Raw genomic sequence first — 19,293 nt, forward strand, 5'->3', positions numbered from 1 at the left:
GATCGACATAGATGTTAAAAAGCATTGGGGCTAGGATACAATCCTATGCAATACCATTATGGGTGATTATACTCTTGGAGAACCATTTACACTTGCACAGACTTTCAAATGGGTGTCTGAGTAGTGGGCCTTAACCATAAGTAAGAATCTGGGTTCCATATTTAAGTTGGCCAATTTCTTCCACAAAGAGGGTTTGTTTGAAGAGTGCACTGTGATCTACAAAAGTGGTAAACAAGTTTCTTGCCATTAGTTAATTGTTTTGTTATGAGATGGTGTAAAACAATTATCTATTGTGGAGTGCTTTGGTCTAAATGTTTATGGAGATTCTCAATCATTCAAGTCATGGTTGTCCCAAAGATGCTTTTTCTCCAAACAACAGGCGGACTTTGATTTTTCTTGAAGACATTTCTCATCTAAGAAGCTTCATTTCTAACTAACAGGTTGGGGAGTGGATAGGATTTATACTTGTTAAATCATGGGTGAGAGAATACATGGGAGCCTTTGACTATTTAAATTCTTTATTACATCGTTCAGAACAAAGAACAGCAGCCCCAGCAGCTCCTTTTCTACCCACAGGCTGCCGCAGCTGCAACCAGTGACAGCTCTTCAATTCCTGCCGCCATGGACCAACCAATCAGGGCATATATGTAAATATCTAACACCCCTCCCCACCTGGTCCAGCTCACCCAATCTTGTTCCACCTACTATATGTAATCACGCAAGTAGACGGGACTCTTATGGGTGCGACCAGACCTGCGCAGCTCCGTCAAGGTTGGTTTCCGAGCTGCTCGGTTGGAATTATTGCCTCTCCTGCTCCCCTCCATGGACCCTCCTGGAATTTACTCATCATGGAGGCCGTTCTATTTCCACTAGATGCTGCTCTTTTGCTTCCTTCCCTGGTTTGTTGCTGCCTGTGTGTGTCTGGTGTCTGGTGTGTCTGCTACTTTCATTCGGTTCTTCCAGAACGATTCTTAATGGTTGAGATTGTGTAGTTGTTAGGGCCTGTTCTATGTTATTCCTTATTTGATGGGTGGTTGGGGTCTTCCCCTTCCTCCCTGTTATTGTTGGCTGTGTGTGAAGGGTCTTCCCCTTCCTCTCTGTGTGTAATGTATGTGTATGAAGGGTCTCCCCCTTCCCTGTTTGTTCACTTTGTCCCCCGGCTCCATAGTTGATCAATGTGTCTTCTCCAGCTTCTGCCTTCTATTGTCTCGACTCTTTATGAACAAGGTCCCGTTACCTGTACCACCATTGCCAGAACCCATAATGGTTCCCCTGTTAAATTTTTAGCATACACTGAGTCCCCATTTTTAAATTTCGGCATTTGCTGGATGAATCTCGTGGTCTTTCCAGTGTGTAATTGGGATGTACTCTGTCTAATTGTGATCTCAATTTCCTTCCCATAAGAAGTTCCACAGGGCTTTTATTTGTTGCTGCACTAGGTGTTTTGTGCTTGTTAGGGATAACATGGTTACCTAACTTAGTTTGGGTAAAATAATATATATAGACTATGATTGTGTGTGTCACTTTAAATGTAAAACATGTATTTTGGGTGCGGTTGTAAAATCACCATAACAGGGAGCAAGAGAGCTCACTGTTTGCTGGCTTTTACTGGATTGCTGACAATGATGGATTGATGGTGATAACTGCGTGTTTTCCTTGCTATTGCTGAACAAAGAAAAGAGGTTTGATTTTCTTCATATCTCTACTGCAAAAAGAGATATATTACTGGACTGATTATTTGTAAGTTTCCTGACCTCTTTTTCGACACTGGACTTTGCTAATGGATAATCCCCGGACGGACTGAACTAAGTGTATGATATATGGACTGTTTGACTATGCTATAACTCTTACTGGAATAAAAACTATTTAACTGGCACAGTGTATCTGTTTTACTGAGTGTAAGCTACAACAACGTTTATCTCACATATCTGCCTGCCTGCCTGACTACCGTTGCACGTTCTGCTAGGGTGTATATCCCTAACAGTGCTGTATACTTAATAATTTGTCTACTTTTGCTTACAAATCACCTGTCCCTAGTTTCTGAAGTGTTTCTTTCATGTGACGGACTATGCGTTCAGCCAAACCATTTATGGACGCATGTCCAGGCACTGAGAGTGCATGTCTTACCCATTTTGTGCTAAGAATCCCTCGAACTGTGTGTCTGTGAATTGAGGTCCATTGTCGGATACTAGGATATCCAGAAGGCCGTGTGTAGCAAATAGTTTCCTTAGGGTTCTTATTACTGCCTCTGTCGTTGTGTATTGCATGATGCTGACTTCCAGTCATTTAGAGTATGTGTCCACTATGATAAGAAATGTGTGTCCCCTTACACAAAATCAATATGTATTCTAGACCAGGGTCCCCCGGGTAATTCCCACTCGTGTTTGAGTGCTATGGGTGGTACTGGTCAGTTTTCCTGACAATCCTGGCAGGTGGAGACCCAGGGCTCTTATTTCTTTATCCCTGGCCACCACACATAGCTCCTTGCTAATGATTTCATTTTAACTATTCCCGGGTACCCTGCATGCAACACCTCCATTATTTCATCTCTTAACATTGCTGGAATTATAACTCGATTACCCCTTCAGTATGGATAGTTCAGTTTGTCTGTTTTTGAAAGGTTTAGTTTCTTCGGTTTGTTCCTGTTCAGGCCACCCCCTCCCTACCCAGTTCAAAATGCACACCAGAGTTCTGTCTTTCACAGTTGCTCTCGCAATATCGGATGCTGTAACTGGTGTTCATTGCACTGACTCTATCAGTAGTGTAGTGGTGGCTGGTACTGGGTCTCCGTCCTCGATGGGTAGAGGACATCTGCTTAATGCATCTGCATGATCAATCTCTTTTCCTGGTCTGTGGATCAAGTTGTAAATTGTTTGCAGATAAGAATTCTATCCAACGGGTCATTCTGGGGGACACGATGTTTGGGGTGGTTCTATCCCCTGCAATGATGCCCAAAAGGGGTTTGTGGTCAGTGATCAAGGTGAAGTTCCATCCATATATGTATTCATGGAATTGCTTGATTCCGGTGACCACAACTAACACTTCCTTGTCTAGTTGGCTATAATTTCGTTCAGGTTTGGATAATGTCTTTAAATAAAATGCTATTGGGGCTTCCTTTCCATTTGGCAAAAGGTGCCTGAGTACCATGCCCACCCCAAACTCTGATGCATCGCAAGTTACTATTATCGGTAAAGTTTCATTGTATTGAATCAATAGGCGTTCTGATGCAATTAAGTTCTTTATTTCTTTGAACGCTGCCTCTTCTCTATTTCCCCAAACCCAGGCTGCTTTCTTGTCAAGCAGTCTGTGGAGTGGTTCCACTACAGTTGCCTTCTGCGGTAAGAATATATGGTAAAAGTTAATTAGTCCCAGGAAAGCTTGTAATTTAGTTTTATTCTTTGGTCTGGGAGCATCCCTGATTGCTTTGGTTTTACTGTCCTTGGGGTGGATGCCATCTTTGTCTATTGAAAACCCCATTTTTCTTTTTCTACTTTAAGCCCCACCTCCTTGAAATGGTTGAGAACTTCCCTTAAGCGATCTTGTAATTGCTCTTTGTTCTTGGCTGAGGACATCATCAAAATAAGGCATCACCCCCTTTAGTCTGTGCAGTAAGTGTTCCATGAGGCTCTGGAATAGTCCCGGGGCAACGCTCACCCCAAATTGCAAACAATTACATTTAAAAGCCCCTCTGTGAGTCACAATTGTCTGTGCTTCTGCTGTTTCAGCATCTGCTGGTAATTGCTGGTAGACTTGTGCAAGATCTAACTTTGCGAAAAAATTTCCCTGCCCCAAGGAGTGCAAAAGGTGTTGCACCACTGGAATGGGGTACATACTCTGCTGTAAAGCCCGGTTCAGGGTTGCGCGGTAGTCCGCACAGATGCGCAAAGATCTATCTGGCTTTATAGGGGTTATTGGGGTTTCCCACTTCGCATGATCTATGGGTTCTAGAATCCCTTGGAAAATGAGCTTGTCTAACTGCTCATCTATTTTTGGTTTAAGTGTGAAGGGAACTTGCCTTGCTTTTAGCCTGATCGGGGCAACATTTGGGTGCAAATTAAAAGAAATAGGGGACCCCAAGTACTTGCCTAATTTTCCGTCAAAGACATCCTGGAATTCCTCTATCAGTTGGTCCTCCCACTCGCTATCCATGATGCTGTGTATGCCCATGAATTCAACTCCCAATGGCTTGAACCACTCGAGCCCCAGCAGACTTGGCCGGTCCTGGTCGACCATGTTAAAGGCAGGATTCCAGAGTAATTTTGGAAGGATACTCTGAATTCTCTAATGCCAATGACTGGAATCTTGTTCCCTTGATAGTCTTTTAGGATTATTTTTTGTTTCTTTAGTTGCATTTTTGTCAGTTGGGGAATTATTCTTTTGATTGTATCCCACGATACCATTGATACAAGAGATCCAGAATCCACTTCCATTTTACATGGTTCACCTTCTATTGTGATGTGAACATGTACTTTCTTAGCGTTTGGTATACTGGAGTGTGTTTCACTTCTCTTTGTGCTCAGCTCATGGTTCCATCGATTCCTGCTGTTTTGACCCCCATGGGTTTCAGTTCGATTTTCTCTAGTACTTGGGGGTGTACTTTGTCTTGGTCTTCGGTCGTTCGGCTTGAATGCTCAGCATGCTCTTGCGATGTGCCTCCTCCGCTTGCAGCATTGGCAAATAGCATCTCGGAACCGGCATTCCGATCTAGGGTGATTTCCTTCACAACCCATACACCAAAATTCCTTCTGCTTTCTTTCTTGGCTTTTCTGGTGCTGCTCAGGGTGGAGTTGATTCACTTCTTCATCATCTGTTGACCCTGACCTGGATTTGAGGTCCTCATGGTGAATGGCAGCAGTGTCTTTTGGGTGGGTTGTGAAGGTGGGGTTGTGGATTCTTATTCATTTTTCTCATAGCTGCGGCAGACTTCTGTGACGCTTCTACTGTGGCTGCTTCCTTGATGGCCTCTTTTAGTGTTATTTTTGGTTTTGTTAGGAGCCTGCTCTGTAAGATCAGGTCTCTAAATCCCAGGACTACACGATCCCTCATTGCCTCAACCACATTCAGGAATTCACATGCCCTGGCAATGTCCCTCAGATTAGTGACAAAATCGTTTATGCTTTCTCCTTCCTTCTGGCCTCGCCGGTAGAACTTGTGTCTTTTGACCAGGCTGACACAGGGGGAGTGTAATGTGCCCTCAGAATTCATTCTAGATCTGGCCATGCCAGCGTCTTTACATCACTTGGGGCTGCGAGGGCTTTAGCCATCTTGACCATAGTGGAATCACAATGCATGAAGAAAGCTGCTCTTTTCCTCTGTTCCGTAATATTTACCAGGTCGCTGCTCTCTAGGAACATCTGGAAACGATTGACATAGGACTCCCAGTCCTCGGTCATTGGGTTGGTGTGGGTGGTGTATTGTTCCCGGCCATGTTGAGTTCTTTGCCCGGTTAGCTAGCCACATTGTCTCACTCCCTCTTCTCTTAGGATCCCACCTTCGTCGCCAGTGTTAGATCGTGGGCGGGAGGCTCTGACCATTTAAGTTTCTTAATTACATCATTCAGAACAAAGAACAGCAGCCGCGGCAGCTCCTTTTTTACCCCCAGGCTGCTGCAGCTGCAACCAGTGACAGCTCTTCAATTTCCCACCGTCTCGGACCAACCAATCAGGGCATATATGTAAATATCTAACAATACTCTTCTCAGTTAGCCAGCCATTAATATTCTGAAGGTCTTGAAACCATCTGGGGACTAATCTGTGTAATTTGTGTCCTCAGACTGACCTGAATCAGCGTGCAAACGAGTGTCGAACCATCTTGGAATTGATGAAAAGACTGCATTGTAAATAGGAGATAGGTGGGGATGTATCCTTCCTTCTTTGTTGAGAGAGGGCTGTTCAATTTTAACACAGGCAATCTATTTGACTCCTCCTTCAAACCAGTGATCTTCTTTGTCCTGAATGTGAGCCTTGTTGTCTTTAAGGGAGTGGCCCTTGTCTTTTAGGTGTAGATGGATTCCTGAATCCTCTCCTGATGAGTTGGTTGTGCCATACATTTGTGGAATGGTTGTTTTGTTTCCCAATGTACAAGTCTGCACATGCCTTGCTGCACAGCACTGTATGGACTGCATTGTTCTGTTCATACCTGGGTGTTTTGTCCTTGGGGTAGACAAGTTTCTGTCTTAATGTGTTCCTGGATTTAAAGTATACACTGATGTTTTGTTTGTTGAAAATCCTGGGGAGATTTTCCATTATTCCAGCCTAAATGCAGCTTGTTTCTCCCCTAAGAGATTTCTTTCCATTATCTACTTTTCTACAGTACTTGTTCAAAAGGTGTTTTGCATACATTTTAGCCACAATTCCAAGCTACTAATTTCTTGTAATTACACCTTATTTTTAAATTTTAGAATGTTTTTTTTTCATCTTAAGGTGTCACTGGGCCTGACATATTGCTGCCATCATTAACTTTTTGGTATGTGAACAGAATCAAACAAATTTGAATTTACTTGCTGTTAGCTTCTGACTTGAAGTTTATGATTAAAAAGTTTTCAGCAAAAAATACAAATTAGGGTAATGGCTCGGACTTTTATCTGCACTTTGGATAGAGGAGGAAATTGAGTTTGTCCAAGTGTAGGTATGTTCTAAGTTCAAAAAAATTAAAATTGAAAAAAAAAGGAACGCAGTGGCTCAATGGCTAAGATGCTGAGCTTGTCCATCAGAAAGGTCAGCAGTTCGAATCCCTAGCACCGCGTAATGGAGTGAGCTCCCGTTACTTGTCCCAGCTTCTGCCAACCTAGCAGTTTGAAAGCATGTAAAAATGCAAGTAGAAAAATATGGACCACTTTGGTGGGAAGGTCACAGCATTCCATGTGCATAGTCATGCCGGCACATGTCCAAGGAGATGTCTTCGGACAGTGTTGGCTCTTTGGCTTTGTAACGGAGTTGAGCACTGCCCCCTAGAACTGGAAACAACTAGCATGTATGTGTGAGGAGAACCTTTACCTAAATTCAAAAAGATGGATATAATCTTAGCATCAACCCAAGCCCAATTGAGCTTTCTATTCCATCTTACTTCAGAAGCCTCTTATGAAGCATAACTGGGATCAGATTTGCCTTAGAAATGGAGTATGATTGGTCCTCATCGCTATCTTCCCTCATGTGAGCTTGGATGTCTGAACAAGCCCAGTCTTGTTTCATGCAACATATATGTAATCTAACACTGCTATAGTTTCCTGGATAATATTTAAATGGATACATTAAGTATGGAATATTAAATTTATAAATCAAGAAAACCAATTCTGAGCCTGAGATATTTCTTTTAGGACAGAGAGCCAGGATGGAACATTTATAAGCTAATCTTTAGAAACAACACTGAGGTGTACAAAATCTTCTACAGAGGTACCCACCCTAGCAGTAGCTTTGGGTGATATTAGAAGAAAGTGGGAAGACATGTGTGGTGATAGATATATGTTCAGTAAAACTATTTTAGAAAATTTATATGAAATTGTACAGCTAAATAATGAGGAAAGTCACCTCCAAAGACCAGAGGTGATCCCTGTTCTTGCCAGCTTAGCTCTACCTTGGCAAATGTAGTCTGTCCTCCTTGCGTTTTAGTATTATATTTCCTTGAAGGAATAGAAAAGGACATAAATTCAAAGCATGAGAACTGATTTTTTTCCCTTATTTGTAATCAGCCATGTCTCTTGGAGTGCTACGAAGTCAGAATTAAAGTAGAACTCCACTAGGTCCCCATCCATTATTTTGTCCTTTCAGCCAGCAAAATTTCAAGTCAGTAACTGGATAGAACTAAATAATGTAATATTAGTGGGCATGATTGGGAAGGAATTTGAATTTTGAATAGAAGGACATGGGTTTTTCAGTCTTTGAATAGGTCAGATGTTATTCAAAATTCCTTCAGTATCAAAAAATCACATTGGTTTGAAATTCGTCTACTCTCACCACTGCCTTGCTGGTTATAAGCTTTAGTATAGGGTTTCAAAATTGCGTCATCACATGTCGTGTTGCAACTTCCCCTTCGCTAACCGTGGCATGGGCATGGCCAGCGCATGATGCATCTGGCCCACGGGCTGCGAGTTGGACAGCCCTGCTTTAGTAGCAATGCTTTAGCAGCAATTTGGGTGAGGTACTTTTGCAGTTTGGCAACTCAAAGTAACATCAAAGTCCAGTAGGGATAGCTTACTTTTAGATGAGGATTATTGTCTTGTTTCAGCTTCTCTCCTTAGCTATTGTAGCGGTCAGAAGAAATTGCCTCCAAGGGCAAGAGGAAGAAATTTGGATCAAGAAGCTGAAACAAGACAATTTCAGAAAATATCTCACACAAGCCTCTTCAGAGCACAATTCTATTACTATAGCTGTTTACAAAAAAAGTAATCCTGACCTACGTGGTATTTGTTTCTTAGTTTGGTCTACTTCATAGAGTTGACAGCTATGCAGCACTATTATTTCTAAAGCAACAATATATCTCAGGATTGTAATCAGTCTCATATATTTCAGAGTCTCTTGCAGAGAGTCTCTAACCCAAAAGTAGTGTAGCTGTGCAAACAAGAAACCAAAGCTGAAGAGAATGGGCTTTGGGTGGGATATTCAAGGCAGGAGGATAAGAAACAAACCTCTGGTTATTTATTTGTGGGTTTTTTGTTAGTATACAGCAATCTACAATAAATCATAAAATCCAAATTAAAGTTAGACATCTGTAGTAAAAGATACTATTTTAGAGATTCAGTTCTTACAAAGGTCACCTGGGCTTTTCTTAAAATGAATAAGTTTGATTAAATTGATTTGAAGTTCATGATGGATTGGACTTTAGCCATTAGACGACTGCAATGATAAGGGTTTTTGGTCCCTGCTACTTTACATTATGCTTTGTCTACTAGGTCCAAAAGATCTTACCAGTGTCTTCCAATTATTTATAGCCCTCTCAAAACCGGGCATGTCCTGTAAATGGCAAACATTGCCTTTTGTTAATAAAAGCTCTTTTCATTAACTCATTCCATTGTTAAAATCCATGTATTTTCAGCTGTTTTTAAACATTTTTCATATTGCCTGAAATGTCTTAGTTGCTAGAAGCTATGGGATTGCAGAAACATTATGAGGTTCTTGTATTTTTTTGGTTTGCTTAAAAACAAACCAACCCACATTTACCCCTCAAGGGAATTTTTACACCTTTCCTTCATCTGTAAAGGCGTATTAATTAACATTTGGCTTCCAATACTTCCCAATTTTTCCCTAAGTTACTGTGTGAACAATCCATGCTAGTCAGTTTTTTTTTTTAAAAAAAAGAAATGCTAATTCTCCAGGTTTAACCTTAAGAAAGAAGAGAGCGTTTAAGAAATGGCTGAAGTCACACCAGCCCACCCTCCCATTCAAAAATACTGCAGAAAGCTGGAGCTGGGATGGACCATTGTGCTACATAACAATAGGAGGAGGCTCAGCTTTACTTCCTCACCCACAAAACACCTTTACTATTTCCATTTCAGCTCTAGTATCCAATCCTAGCCTTCACTTCTCCTATAAGATCTTTCTATCTTCAACGTTTCCTCTCTTTTAATTGACCATGGCGGGATCAGATTTTCAGCAACTCCCCATCCCCCCCATCTTACTCCGAAAAATGGATTCTTCCTAAACAGGTGGACCTCATATTCTCTAAACGTAATTAGAGTGCTGGTAGGGCAAGGAAAGCCTGCAATGCAAATTAGCGCGCTGGAGGAAAGTGAGGATTTCTGAGCCGCGCAAGACAAGCATCTCTCTGACGGAGCTGATAGGCGTCTGCTTGGCTTCCCCGTTTCACCTCTCGCAAGGTGGAATCCTTGAACCTGCAAAGTTAATGTTGCCCACCGAGGCAGAGGCTTTTCTCGGCTCTCCCGGAATGGAGTTGTGGATCAGCCCTGCCACTTGCGACGAAGGGAATAGTGACCTGGATGGTAGTGAGGATATCCTGCCTGAGGAATTGGAGGAGGGTAAGGAGGAGGAAGGGACCCCCGGAGCGGGGGGGGGGGGGTTCTGTTGGCGTGGACCCTTCCCCTGTGGAAGGAAAAGCTGCTGCCTGTCTAGACCTTTTTATTTTTCTCAACTCTCTCTTTTGACAGAGGTGCAGTGTTTGGAAGGTGAGTTCAAACTCTAGACTGGTGTCTTTCAATCTCAGTAAGTTTAAGGTAGGTGGAATTCAGCTCCCAGAACTTCCAGCAATGTGTAGATGGCAGTTTCCAAAATTCTCTAGCCAGTATGCTGTCTGGGGAATTTTGGGAATTGACATCCACGCATCCTAAAATTTCTGCAGTCTGAAAAAACTGTTCTCGAGATTTTCCTTTCAGCAAAGTTATTCAGGTGTGTCAGATTATAACTTCCATCACCCCCCAGCCTGCAATATGTCTAATCCTGGAGAGGCCAATCCAGACCTGAGAAATGCTATGAATGGTCCAGAAAGAAAGGTAGGTGTGGGTCTACCTTTGCAGTACAAAACTCTGTTTGTTCCTGGTAACCCAGTTGCAGAATAAAACCTAGGTGAGGCTGCCTTCCTTTCTTCCTTTATAGGAGATTGCCAGCTTGTTTCTCTGTGGACTTACCCTTATAGTTTTGATGATTGCCTAATGTGTATAGATCTGCAGATTGCTACTTTATCAGTTTAATTTCAAGGCAGTAATATTTTGTTTTCCATGGATATGATTAAAAAATCCAATCTGTTTAGTTGGAAAATCTAACTCCCAAACCAGTTGTTTTAACCACACCTGCATAAGATTGGTTAAAGATAGTGAGAATTGTAGTTTTAAAAAAACCTTGAGAACAGCTGTTTGTTACTGATTCCTTCCAGCTGTTCTGAAGCTAACTTATCAGAATCTTATGGGCCCTATTTAGTCAGGTACAAGAAACACCTGCTGTTGCATTCAAATTCTATGAACCACCTGTCTTCAAGTTTTGTTTTGTTTTTAACTTATCCAAACAGGAAATAATGATCTTGGAAATAAGCCTAAGTAATAAGCCCAAAATTAGGTTAGTAGGTATGTGTGTAAGAAGGACGTTATGTTACTGATAGCAAGTACCCACACAGAGTAACAGGGCAAGTTCTGATGAAATATTTTAGAGAAAGAGCTGAGTAAATTCAAAATCCTAAACTTTCTTGGCAATTATTGGAGGAATTCTCTTAGAGAAAAAACTTGCTTTTAGAAAGGGAGAGGGGATTTAATGTCATTTTTTTCCCCATATGTGCTCATCTAACTTGAGAGAGGATGAAAACGCAGAAATCATTAAAATGTGCAAAGGGCTAATCTTATACAAGAATTCCCTCTTTAACTTAAGTGCAATCAAGGTTGAAGCCATTTTTCAATTTGCTTTAAATTTGAGTGGATTTTCTTCCAATCTGACCGTTTTAAAGGTTGAGATTTATGTGTGACCTCAATGATATTTGCAATGAATCTAAAAAATGTATTACATAAATTGCTGCAGTTTTTCTAATTCAATGTGTGCTTTTTTGCTTTTGCTGTACAATATGAAGCTTTTAGTTCATAGGAATGAATCCACATGTTAAACTTTTGGTTATTTGCAGTAGTATTAATTGCTCCTAGATGTTTCTCTGCTTCTTTAGGATAACAGGCAATACAACTAAAAGCTCTCCTGACCTTCCAATTGAAATGGTTCATTGATATATTACATGGTGATATTATTGAATGCTGAGCATCCTCTTGCAGACTGTACTGTATGTTGTATAATTCATTTTAAGAAATATTATGAAAGGAGGTTGACTTCCTTACTACTGTGCAGTCAGTCCCTGAACTGGCCATCTATTCATATGTGGAACAGGGCACCACTGATTCTGCCTTGGGGCTTGATACTCTGGTAGGTTACAGTCTACTGAGCAAGTGGAACTGTCTTACAAATAAACCCAGAGATGATACTATCTCCTAGCAAGCTTTTTCTTCCATTTACTTATCAGTAATCACCTCTGGAGTAAAAGAGGAAAACAGATTGTTAAAAACATAGCTGATCTCCAGGTCCAAACATAGTTACTCACATACTTGCTTCTCTCAGTTTTCTTTCTTGTTAAGCAGGTTACTGCAATGTTCTTTGATCATCAAAAGCAGAAATCCCGTAGAGCCATCTTAATTTTGTTTAACTATTATCACAGGGTTATAAATGAATGCTTTTGCTATCTCATTTTAATTATAGGTTAATGAAATGGCCTTAAAACAGATTACTTTTGTTTTTGGGGAGCTGTTTTAGTTATTTCTGTAGTGAAGAATGCAAAAAATACTATCAATTTAATATTTTATTTTTCATGGATGCCTAATACAAGGCATTACAAGGTGTAATAATGCCCATAGATAATTTTTTGGTAACGCGGCATATGTTTTTGATTACATGGCGTAACACGGTGTTGGGAAATTTAGATCAGCAAATCTGGAGAACAATGCATTCAAAAGGCTAATCAGAAATGTCCACCAAACCTAAAGTCAACATCCCATCAGTTACATCTTTTGCAGCTTTTTTTTTTCTCTCAGTACAAACTTTGGTGTCCAAGAAATCTGATGCTAAGATTTGGATTAACTGTCTATACAAAGTGATCGGCAATATATCACCAGCTCTCGTGCTTTCTGACAGATGCCCTTATCTCATTTGCAGTGAATGTAATCAGAGTAAAGAATTTTAAAAGTTCATCTTTCTGAAGTATCTATGAACTATTCATAAATTGTTGTGATAAACTCATTTGAGAAAGATACATTTGAGATATCTTTACTGCTATCAAATACAGGGTCATTTTCTCCCAGGTCACTGTAAATTTGAACTAAAAATGCTTTGGTTTGCTTTGTTCTACCATCTTAGGGCCTTCTAGTCCAGTCAAGAAGCATATACAGGAGTACCAACTCACTCTTTATTATAAAATTATAATTAACAAATTCTTGCAAGTGTGAAAGTACATCTTTCCCCCTCAACTTTACAGTCCGAGAAACTAAGAAACTTCTGAGATGTTTGCCACATGTCCATTCCTTTTGTGGGCTCAGCTGTCTCTTGTCTGACCTTTGTCTAGTCTGTTTCCCAAGGCCATTCTCACATACCATTGCATCCTCTTGTATGTTACATATTTTGAGTGAAATATAGGTAATTCTCAACTTACGATTACAATTGAGCCCTGATTTTTTTTATTGCTAAGTGAGACAGTTAAGTTAGTTTTGTCCCATTTTATGACCTTTCTTGCCGAAGTTGTTAAGTGAATTACTGTAATTGTTAAGTTAGTCATACGGTTATAAAGTGAACCTGGCTTCTCCATTGACTTTGTCAGTGTTCTGCAGGCTTCGTCAAAGTTAATAAAATACAAACTGAATTTAAAAGTAATACCTTTTTTAATGCGATGCTGGGAATTACTTGCATTCCCAGCCAAAACTCATTATACACAGTTCCTCCTGATAAGAACACGCTTTTCAGTGCTGTCGATGCTGCCAAGAAACAGAAGTCCTATTTAGGCTTACATAAATCAACCCAAAACCCTAGGAAAAAACCAACCAGAACACAGAGCTGAACTGCTTTGCTTCCTGCAAAGCTCTCTGTCATAGAGGACTGACTTTTATCCCTTATGGGAGGGGCAATCACCTCCCAGCCTTACTCCCAAGTCGCCCCTTCTGCTCCAGCTGCTCTTGCCTTCTAGCAGCTCTGCGCACAAGCGCACTGGGAACAGGCTCCCCTGGGTCCTCTGCTTCACTGCTGCCAGACTCTGAAGGCAGCACCCCACTTTCAGATGGTCCTGGCCCCATCTCTGTCTCGGATGCAGGATTTCGTCCAAATCCTCATCAGATTCCCTGACTGATTCCCTTTTGTCTTCGCTGTCCGATTCTGCTGCTGTCCGCACCGGCTGCTGGCGAACTACAACAGTCAGAAGGTTGCAAAAGGTGATCACATGACCCTGGGACACTGCAGCCATCATAAATATGAGGCAGTTGACAAGTGTCTGAATTTTGACCACATGACTAGAGGGATACTGTAACAGTCATAAGTGTGAAAAACAATCATAAATCACATTTTTTTCAGTGCTGTTATAATTTTAAACAGTCACTAAATGACCTGTTGTCAGTTGAGGACTACCTGAATTGTCAGTTTTTGAAGTTTTGAGAAAGAATGCTAAATGCCTAATTCTGTCCCGAGACGTGACTTCATTTTACTGACTTAAGGTTTCAACTAAATATATATTTCTCCCAGGTATTGATGGAATGTTTAATAAAATAGTGTTCTTCGATAATCACTTCCTTAAGTGGCATTTTAAAGAATGGCAGAGGTTTTGATGATGTCGTTTACATAACTACTTCTTTCAAGAGCCTTGTAAGATCATGCCTCTTATTGCTGTATAGGAGGAATTCCAAAGATGATTTAAAGCTGCCTTCTCCAACCTGGTGCTGTTACGATGTGATGAGATTTATCATGCTGGCTAGAATTCTATGAGTTTCCAACAGGAAGGACACTTGGTTGGGGAAGCCTGATATATAGTAAATCAGCCTTCCCATAGCTTGGGTTTCCTGTGGACTTCTACTCCCAGAGTTCTGAGCAATATTCAAGCTGGCTGTGGAATTCTGGGAGGTTGGTCCATACAAATTGGTCAGATAAAGTAAGGCCATAATAAACTGTCTGTTTACTTTGTTACTGAAACAGCATAATCTCAAATTATGTAAAACAAGCAGCATATATTTGCAGCATGCAAACTCTCTCCTTACATGAAGATGGAACAGGAAAGTAAGAAATTAAAAGCATATTTATAACTTCGTTCTGTAACTTCTGCTGCAGCATTTTTACTGAATTTAGTGCAATTTCTGTCCATAGTAGTTATCTATCCTTAGTCTCAATTACTGAATGCTATTAAAAATGGCATTCCCTATAAAGTAGTTATTAATTTGCAAGACATTGAGACAGAAACATTAAACAATTCAGCAATCCCAATTTTTATTTCCAGACTGAGCTTGTTGGCCTTGTCTGAATTAGAAAAGATTGAATTGCTTCTTCAATCCGAACTTCTGGGGCAGAGACAAAGAGAACAATAGGAGAGCTCCTATGTTAGACAGATGTTACACATGGAATAGCCAGGCAAAGAAAGCCTCTTAAAAGTTGCATAGCTCTTTGTTTATCCGTACTTTGCTGGAAAACGTTCATGCTCTAATTATTTTCAATTATGGTTCAGTTGGATGCTAACATGCCATATAGATCCCCTATGGAGCAAGGGGGAGGTCATTACACATGCAACCTGGAGAGTGTCTCTGATTGGCTCAAGATTGTGCCAATCAGCATGCAAGCAGAAAGGGAAGAAGGATTAGCTGACTTGTTAGAATAGCAAGTGGACAGATAGGACAGGATGTTCTCTAGGATTGAGAATCATAACCACTTTACTGTGACTTGGCTCTATATTGCATAACATCCACCTCCAGGAACAGCATAATGAGATTGAATGTCTTTATTGATCTGTTTATCCACTTACTGCTCATCAAATAAGGAACATTTTAATTTTGCCATATTAATGAACTCCTATCAATTACTGTAAGCATCTGGGTAGCGAACTGCAAAGCAAAATGGAGACAATAATAAGAATATCAGTGCAATACCTTCCAGGATGAATGGCTACAATTGAGCTGAACAAGCACTGGAATGCTATAGTTTTAACTGCCTTGCAGAATGAAAGGAGGAAACTCCCACCAGGAGGGAGTGGGTCAGAGTACAGATGCTATAGTAAGGTTGCTACTCAGCCCACCCTTCTCATGAGGAAGGAGTTGCCACAGGAGGTGTCTAGCAGTTTAGACTGTACAGTAGAGGGAAATTAAGTTCTGGTAGGTCATGTTTTATGTAATCCCATGCTGTACCTTACTGGGCTTATTTACCTTTAAGAAGCAGATTTATGTCTACAGGTAATAAGATATGCTTTCTAATCTATTAACCAGCCCTGGGTTTGGCCATGGGGAGGAGAGATTTTATTTAGCTTATTGCTAAATAGGTAAATCCCATGAGCCTTGAGTCTAATATTTCTTGATTTGTAGGGTGTTCAATATGAAAACTGAAATTTCAGGTCATTCTCCCTCCCGAATCTCAGTGCCAGAATTCAGCATTTGAAAAGACCACATGACAGCCTTAGTAAATTCTGCTTCAATATGTTGGAGAATTAGACAAACTTTTTCAGCTCAGTCTAGTGGCATGGTTGTTGCTTTTTTTTTTTTTTTAAAGGCTAAAATAAACTGGAAAGTAGAGATTATTAGATTATTGGTTATATTCAGTCTATAACTTCTTCAGTTATCACGGGGAAAGATTTCTGTTTGGAAAAATGATGCCAACCTATGCCATTAATAGCGAATGAGATGGAATCCAAACTCTGATTTTAAAGTTGTGCTTACCACAGGTCAAAGACGGACTTGCAAATGAGCAAACTAACCATGGCTGCTTCTGCCATTTCGTGGTTTGTTGTCTTCTGCCAATATTTGTAAGAAATATGGAGAATGGAAAAGCCTATTAGTATTTGACTAAGGACTACTATAGTAGTAAGCCGTTTTGCAGGGAGTCAGGATTTGCAAACCATGTTTTCAAATTATAGATTGTAGCCCCCCAAAATTGCTTTCTTGGGATGGATTCATACATTGAATTGTCACTATGGCTTAGTATAAAAGCTTCCTAATATTTCTAGCTTCCAAATAAAGTTTACATACGAAACTAATAAAAGCGACTAAAATGTGCATGTGTGTGTGTGTATCTATATATATCTACATTTAAGACCTTTCTAAAGGTCTGTTTTATGAGAATTTGTGTTGAGATTTCAATTTAGCTAATAAACTGAATATTAAAAATCGGCTTGATTTTGGAAATTTGTAATAAAAGGCTCCTTCAACATTTTAGAAACATTTTAGGGTATCTATTGCCTTTGATAATGCTGAAATATTACTTGAATTGTGCCTACAACTCATTAAATTACCTTGCTTTCTCTGACAGAGTCAGATCTGTTCCTGAGTTAAGGAGCTTTGAACACTGCTTGGGGCGGTGGGGATAATTTATGAACATTTAATTGAGTCTGACAATTGTCCTTGGAGGATAAATGGGACAGAGATGGCATAGCTTTCTGTGCCTTCCCCCAAATGTGTTTTTCAAACCTATCTTACTCTGGTAGTGTTTTTCCATTCCTTCTTTTGCAGCTTGAGGCAAGGTGCCTTTTGCCTAGGCAGATATGCTTGTTCAGCAGGGTAAAGCAGAATTTATCTTTGCCAGGAATTTATTTAATATATCAGTTACTCCCTCAGTAAATATATTTAACTCTGGAACTAGAAATATATTGGGATATTTTCTTAAGCTGTTAAAATACTAATGGTTGAACTGAATTAACATTCTACGTAGATAGCACTGCAGAGATGCAAACACAATATTGCAAATTATGTAAAAGGCTTTCAGAATTTCTCACCTGCAAAATCTGGTTCAAGAACATTTGAGGTGGATCATTCTGAGTTTTGCATTGCATCCATTGTATTTTTTCCAATGAAACATAATTGGCTATGTTAACATAACATACTAAGCCATAGCTTATGGTTTACCAATTACAGTGCTGGGCTTATGTAGCAAAGTGAACCATTAGGACTTAATGTGTGAATTGACCAATGTACAATTGTGCCCTGCAATCACAGAACTAAAACAAACCTTTTCACATTTTTTCAGACCTTGAAACCTATTAGTTAAAATGATCAAAGGGCAAAGCTCTAGTGATAGAAAATGGGCATGGATTTTTTTTCTCCTTAGTTTCTTGTGGAACCCTATGCTATGTGGGCCACAGTTTTAAAAAGAATGAACAGCAGTGAGAATTAAACTTAACATTCTAAGAATTTCTATTTTTTTTTGTTTTCTTTAGTTTTTTTAAAACAAATATTTACCTATTATAGGTATGAAACGTGCTAAGTTCCTACTGACATTCCAATTGATTAATTTACTATATACAATGCAGATGAATTCATGTGTTCTTATTATATGTTCATTAAACAATTTGCAATTTGCTTCTGTCAGTCTCCAAAAACCAAGTAATACATGCAGAGTTGTTTCTAAGCAATTTTCTTTTATTGCTCCTTATAGACAGAAATCTTCCTAAACTAAAGCAACTATTTCGTTATCATTAAGGATATACTCTGATAAGTTCTAGGAAGGAACTTTCTTGATCCTTTTTCTTCTAATCAAATTGTCTAAACTTTGCTGTCTCTTGGTTCTCTGGAATGCAGCCTCTTCTTCCTGAAAACCCAGACTACACTCCACCACATCTTCACATCAATGGAATATTTATTACCGTTTTCAAAAATTATTGAATTTTGCACATCGGGTTCTGTGCATATGTCCTTGGATCTCTGCCAGGCTCCCGGCCCCATAAAAAAATCTTTAAAAATAAAATTGAAATCTTACATATTGTGACACTGAGTACTACTGTCCAACACGTTTTAAAATCTAATTTAAATTTACTTAGAAAATGAAAATGATATGGTTGTAGTCCAATGATTTCTTTAGAAGTTGACACTTCCCATCAACCTCCCTTACCTAGCAACAATAACTGCAGAAACATCATGGGAGGTCAAGAGAAGTCTACAGAGCAAGCTGTTTTTTTCTCAATAAATGGGGCTTCTCTGGCAGCCCGTGGTCACCATAGAGTCCATTTCTAAATGTTCAAGGCATGATGTGAGCGCACATAGTTGGCTCTCAATCTACATTCCAAAGTGCCTGTGCCTCTTATGTGTACCATGTTCAATTCTCCTTCTCTTTGTTTTTTCCATAGTAATGTGTTCTGAGAGAGTTGAGAAGATCACCAAGACATATCATGATATAGATGCGGTCACTAATTTGCTGGAAGAGGTACCTTTCACCAATTGTTTTTTTCAGAATCTTAAGTCAAAACATTGTGCAGCTTGGTAGAGTGGTACGACGCTCAAGGTGGTTTTGGTCTTTCCTAACAGCTGATTCTTATGACATGGCGTGGGCAGGAAAAATTCTACAAGGAAGTTCTTGGTTTAGGGTGGATGGGGAAGGCACAAAGAGGAGAAGAAATTGATTTAGGAGTGGCGAGCATTGAAAGAACTAAAGTTGTTGAGAAAGTGATGATGTTAGAAACCAGGTAGCATGTGAGACGAGATAGAGTCCTATAAGGTGAAACTTTGCTCTCTTGTCTTCCCTGTTCTCACAGAAGCAACATGATTTGGAGTTAGCAGCCCGCATTGGGAAAACATTGCTCAAACAAAATCGGAGTTTGTCTGAACGCAATGAGTTCTTGGAAGAGCAGTTAGAATTAGCAAAAGAAGAGGTAAGGAAG

General features: G+C 40.0%; 1 protein-coding gene across 16 annotated transcripts in view; it reads left to right on the top strand.

Annotated features, from left to right (window-relative positions):
• Positions 1 to 19,293, top strand: part of HAP1 (huntingtin associated protein 1) — a 105,500-nt gene that overhangs the window by 53,085 nt on the left and 33,122 nt on the right. For 4 of the 16 annotated variants that reach the window (XM_087945475.1, XM_087945478.1, XM_087945477.1 and 1 more), the window contains exons 5-6: positions 18,763 to 18,839; positions 19,168 to 19,284. In XM_087945475.1, the coding sequence (XP_087801601.1) occupies positions 18,765 to 18,839; positions 19,168 to 19,284 (192 nt within the window). In that variant the 5' untranslated portion in view covers positions 18,763 to 18,764. Of the gene's footprint in view, positions 1 to 9,616; positions 9,971 to 10,099; positions 10,166 to 18,762; positions 18,840 to 19,167; positions 19,285 to 19,293 lie in introns of those variants that run through there. The other 12 variants (XM_087945473.1, XM_087945469.1, XM_087945482.1 and 9 more) reach the window with 7 other exon arrangements.

Source organism: Notechis scutatus, chromosome Z, assembly GCF_049901735.1.
Source record: "Notechis scutatus isolate UNSWTSFEM ecotype Mainland chromosome Z, rNotScu1.2, whole genome shotgun sequence".
NCBI lineage: Eukaryota > Metazoa > Chordata > Lepidosauria > Squamata > Elapidae > Notechis > Notechis scutatus.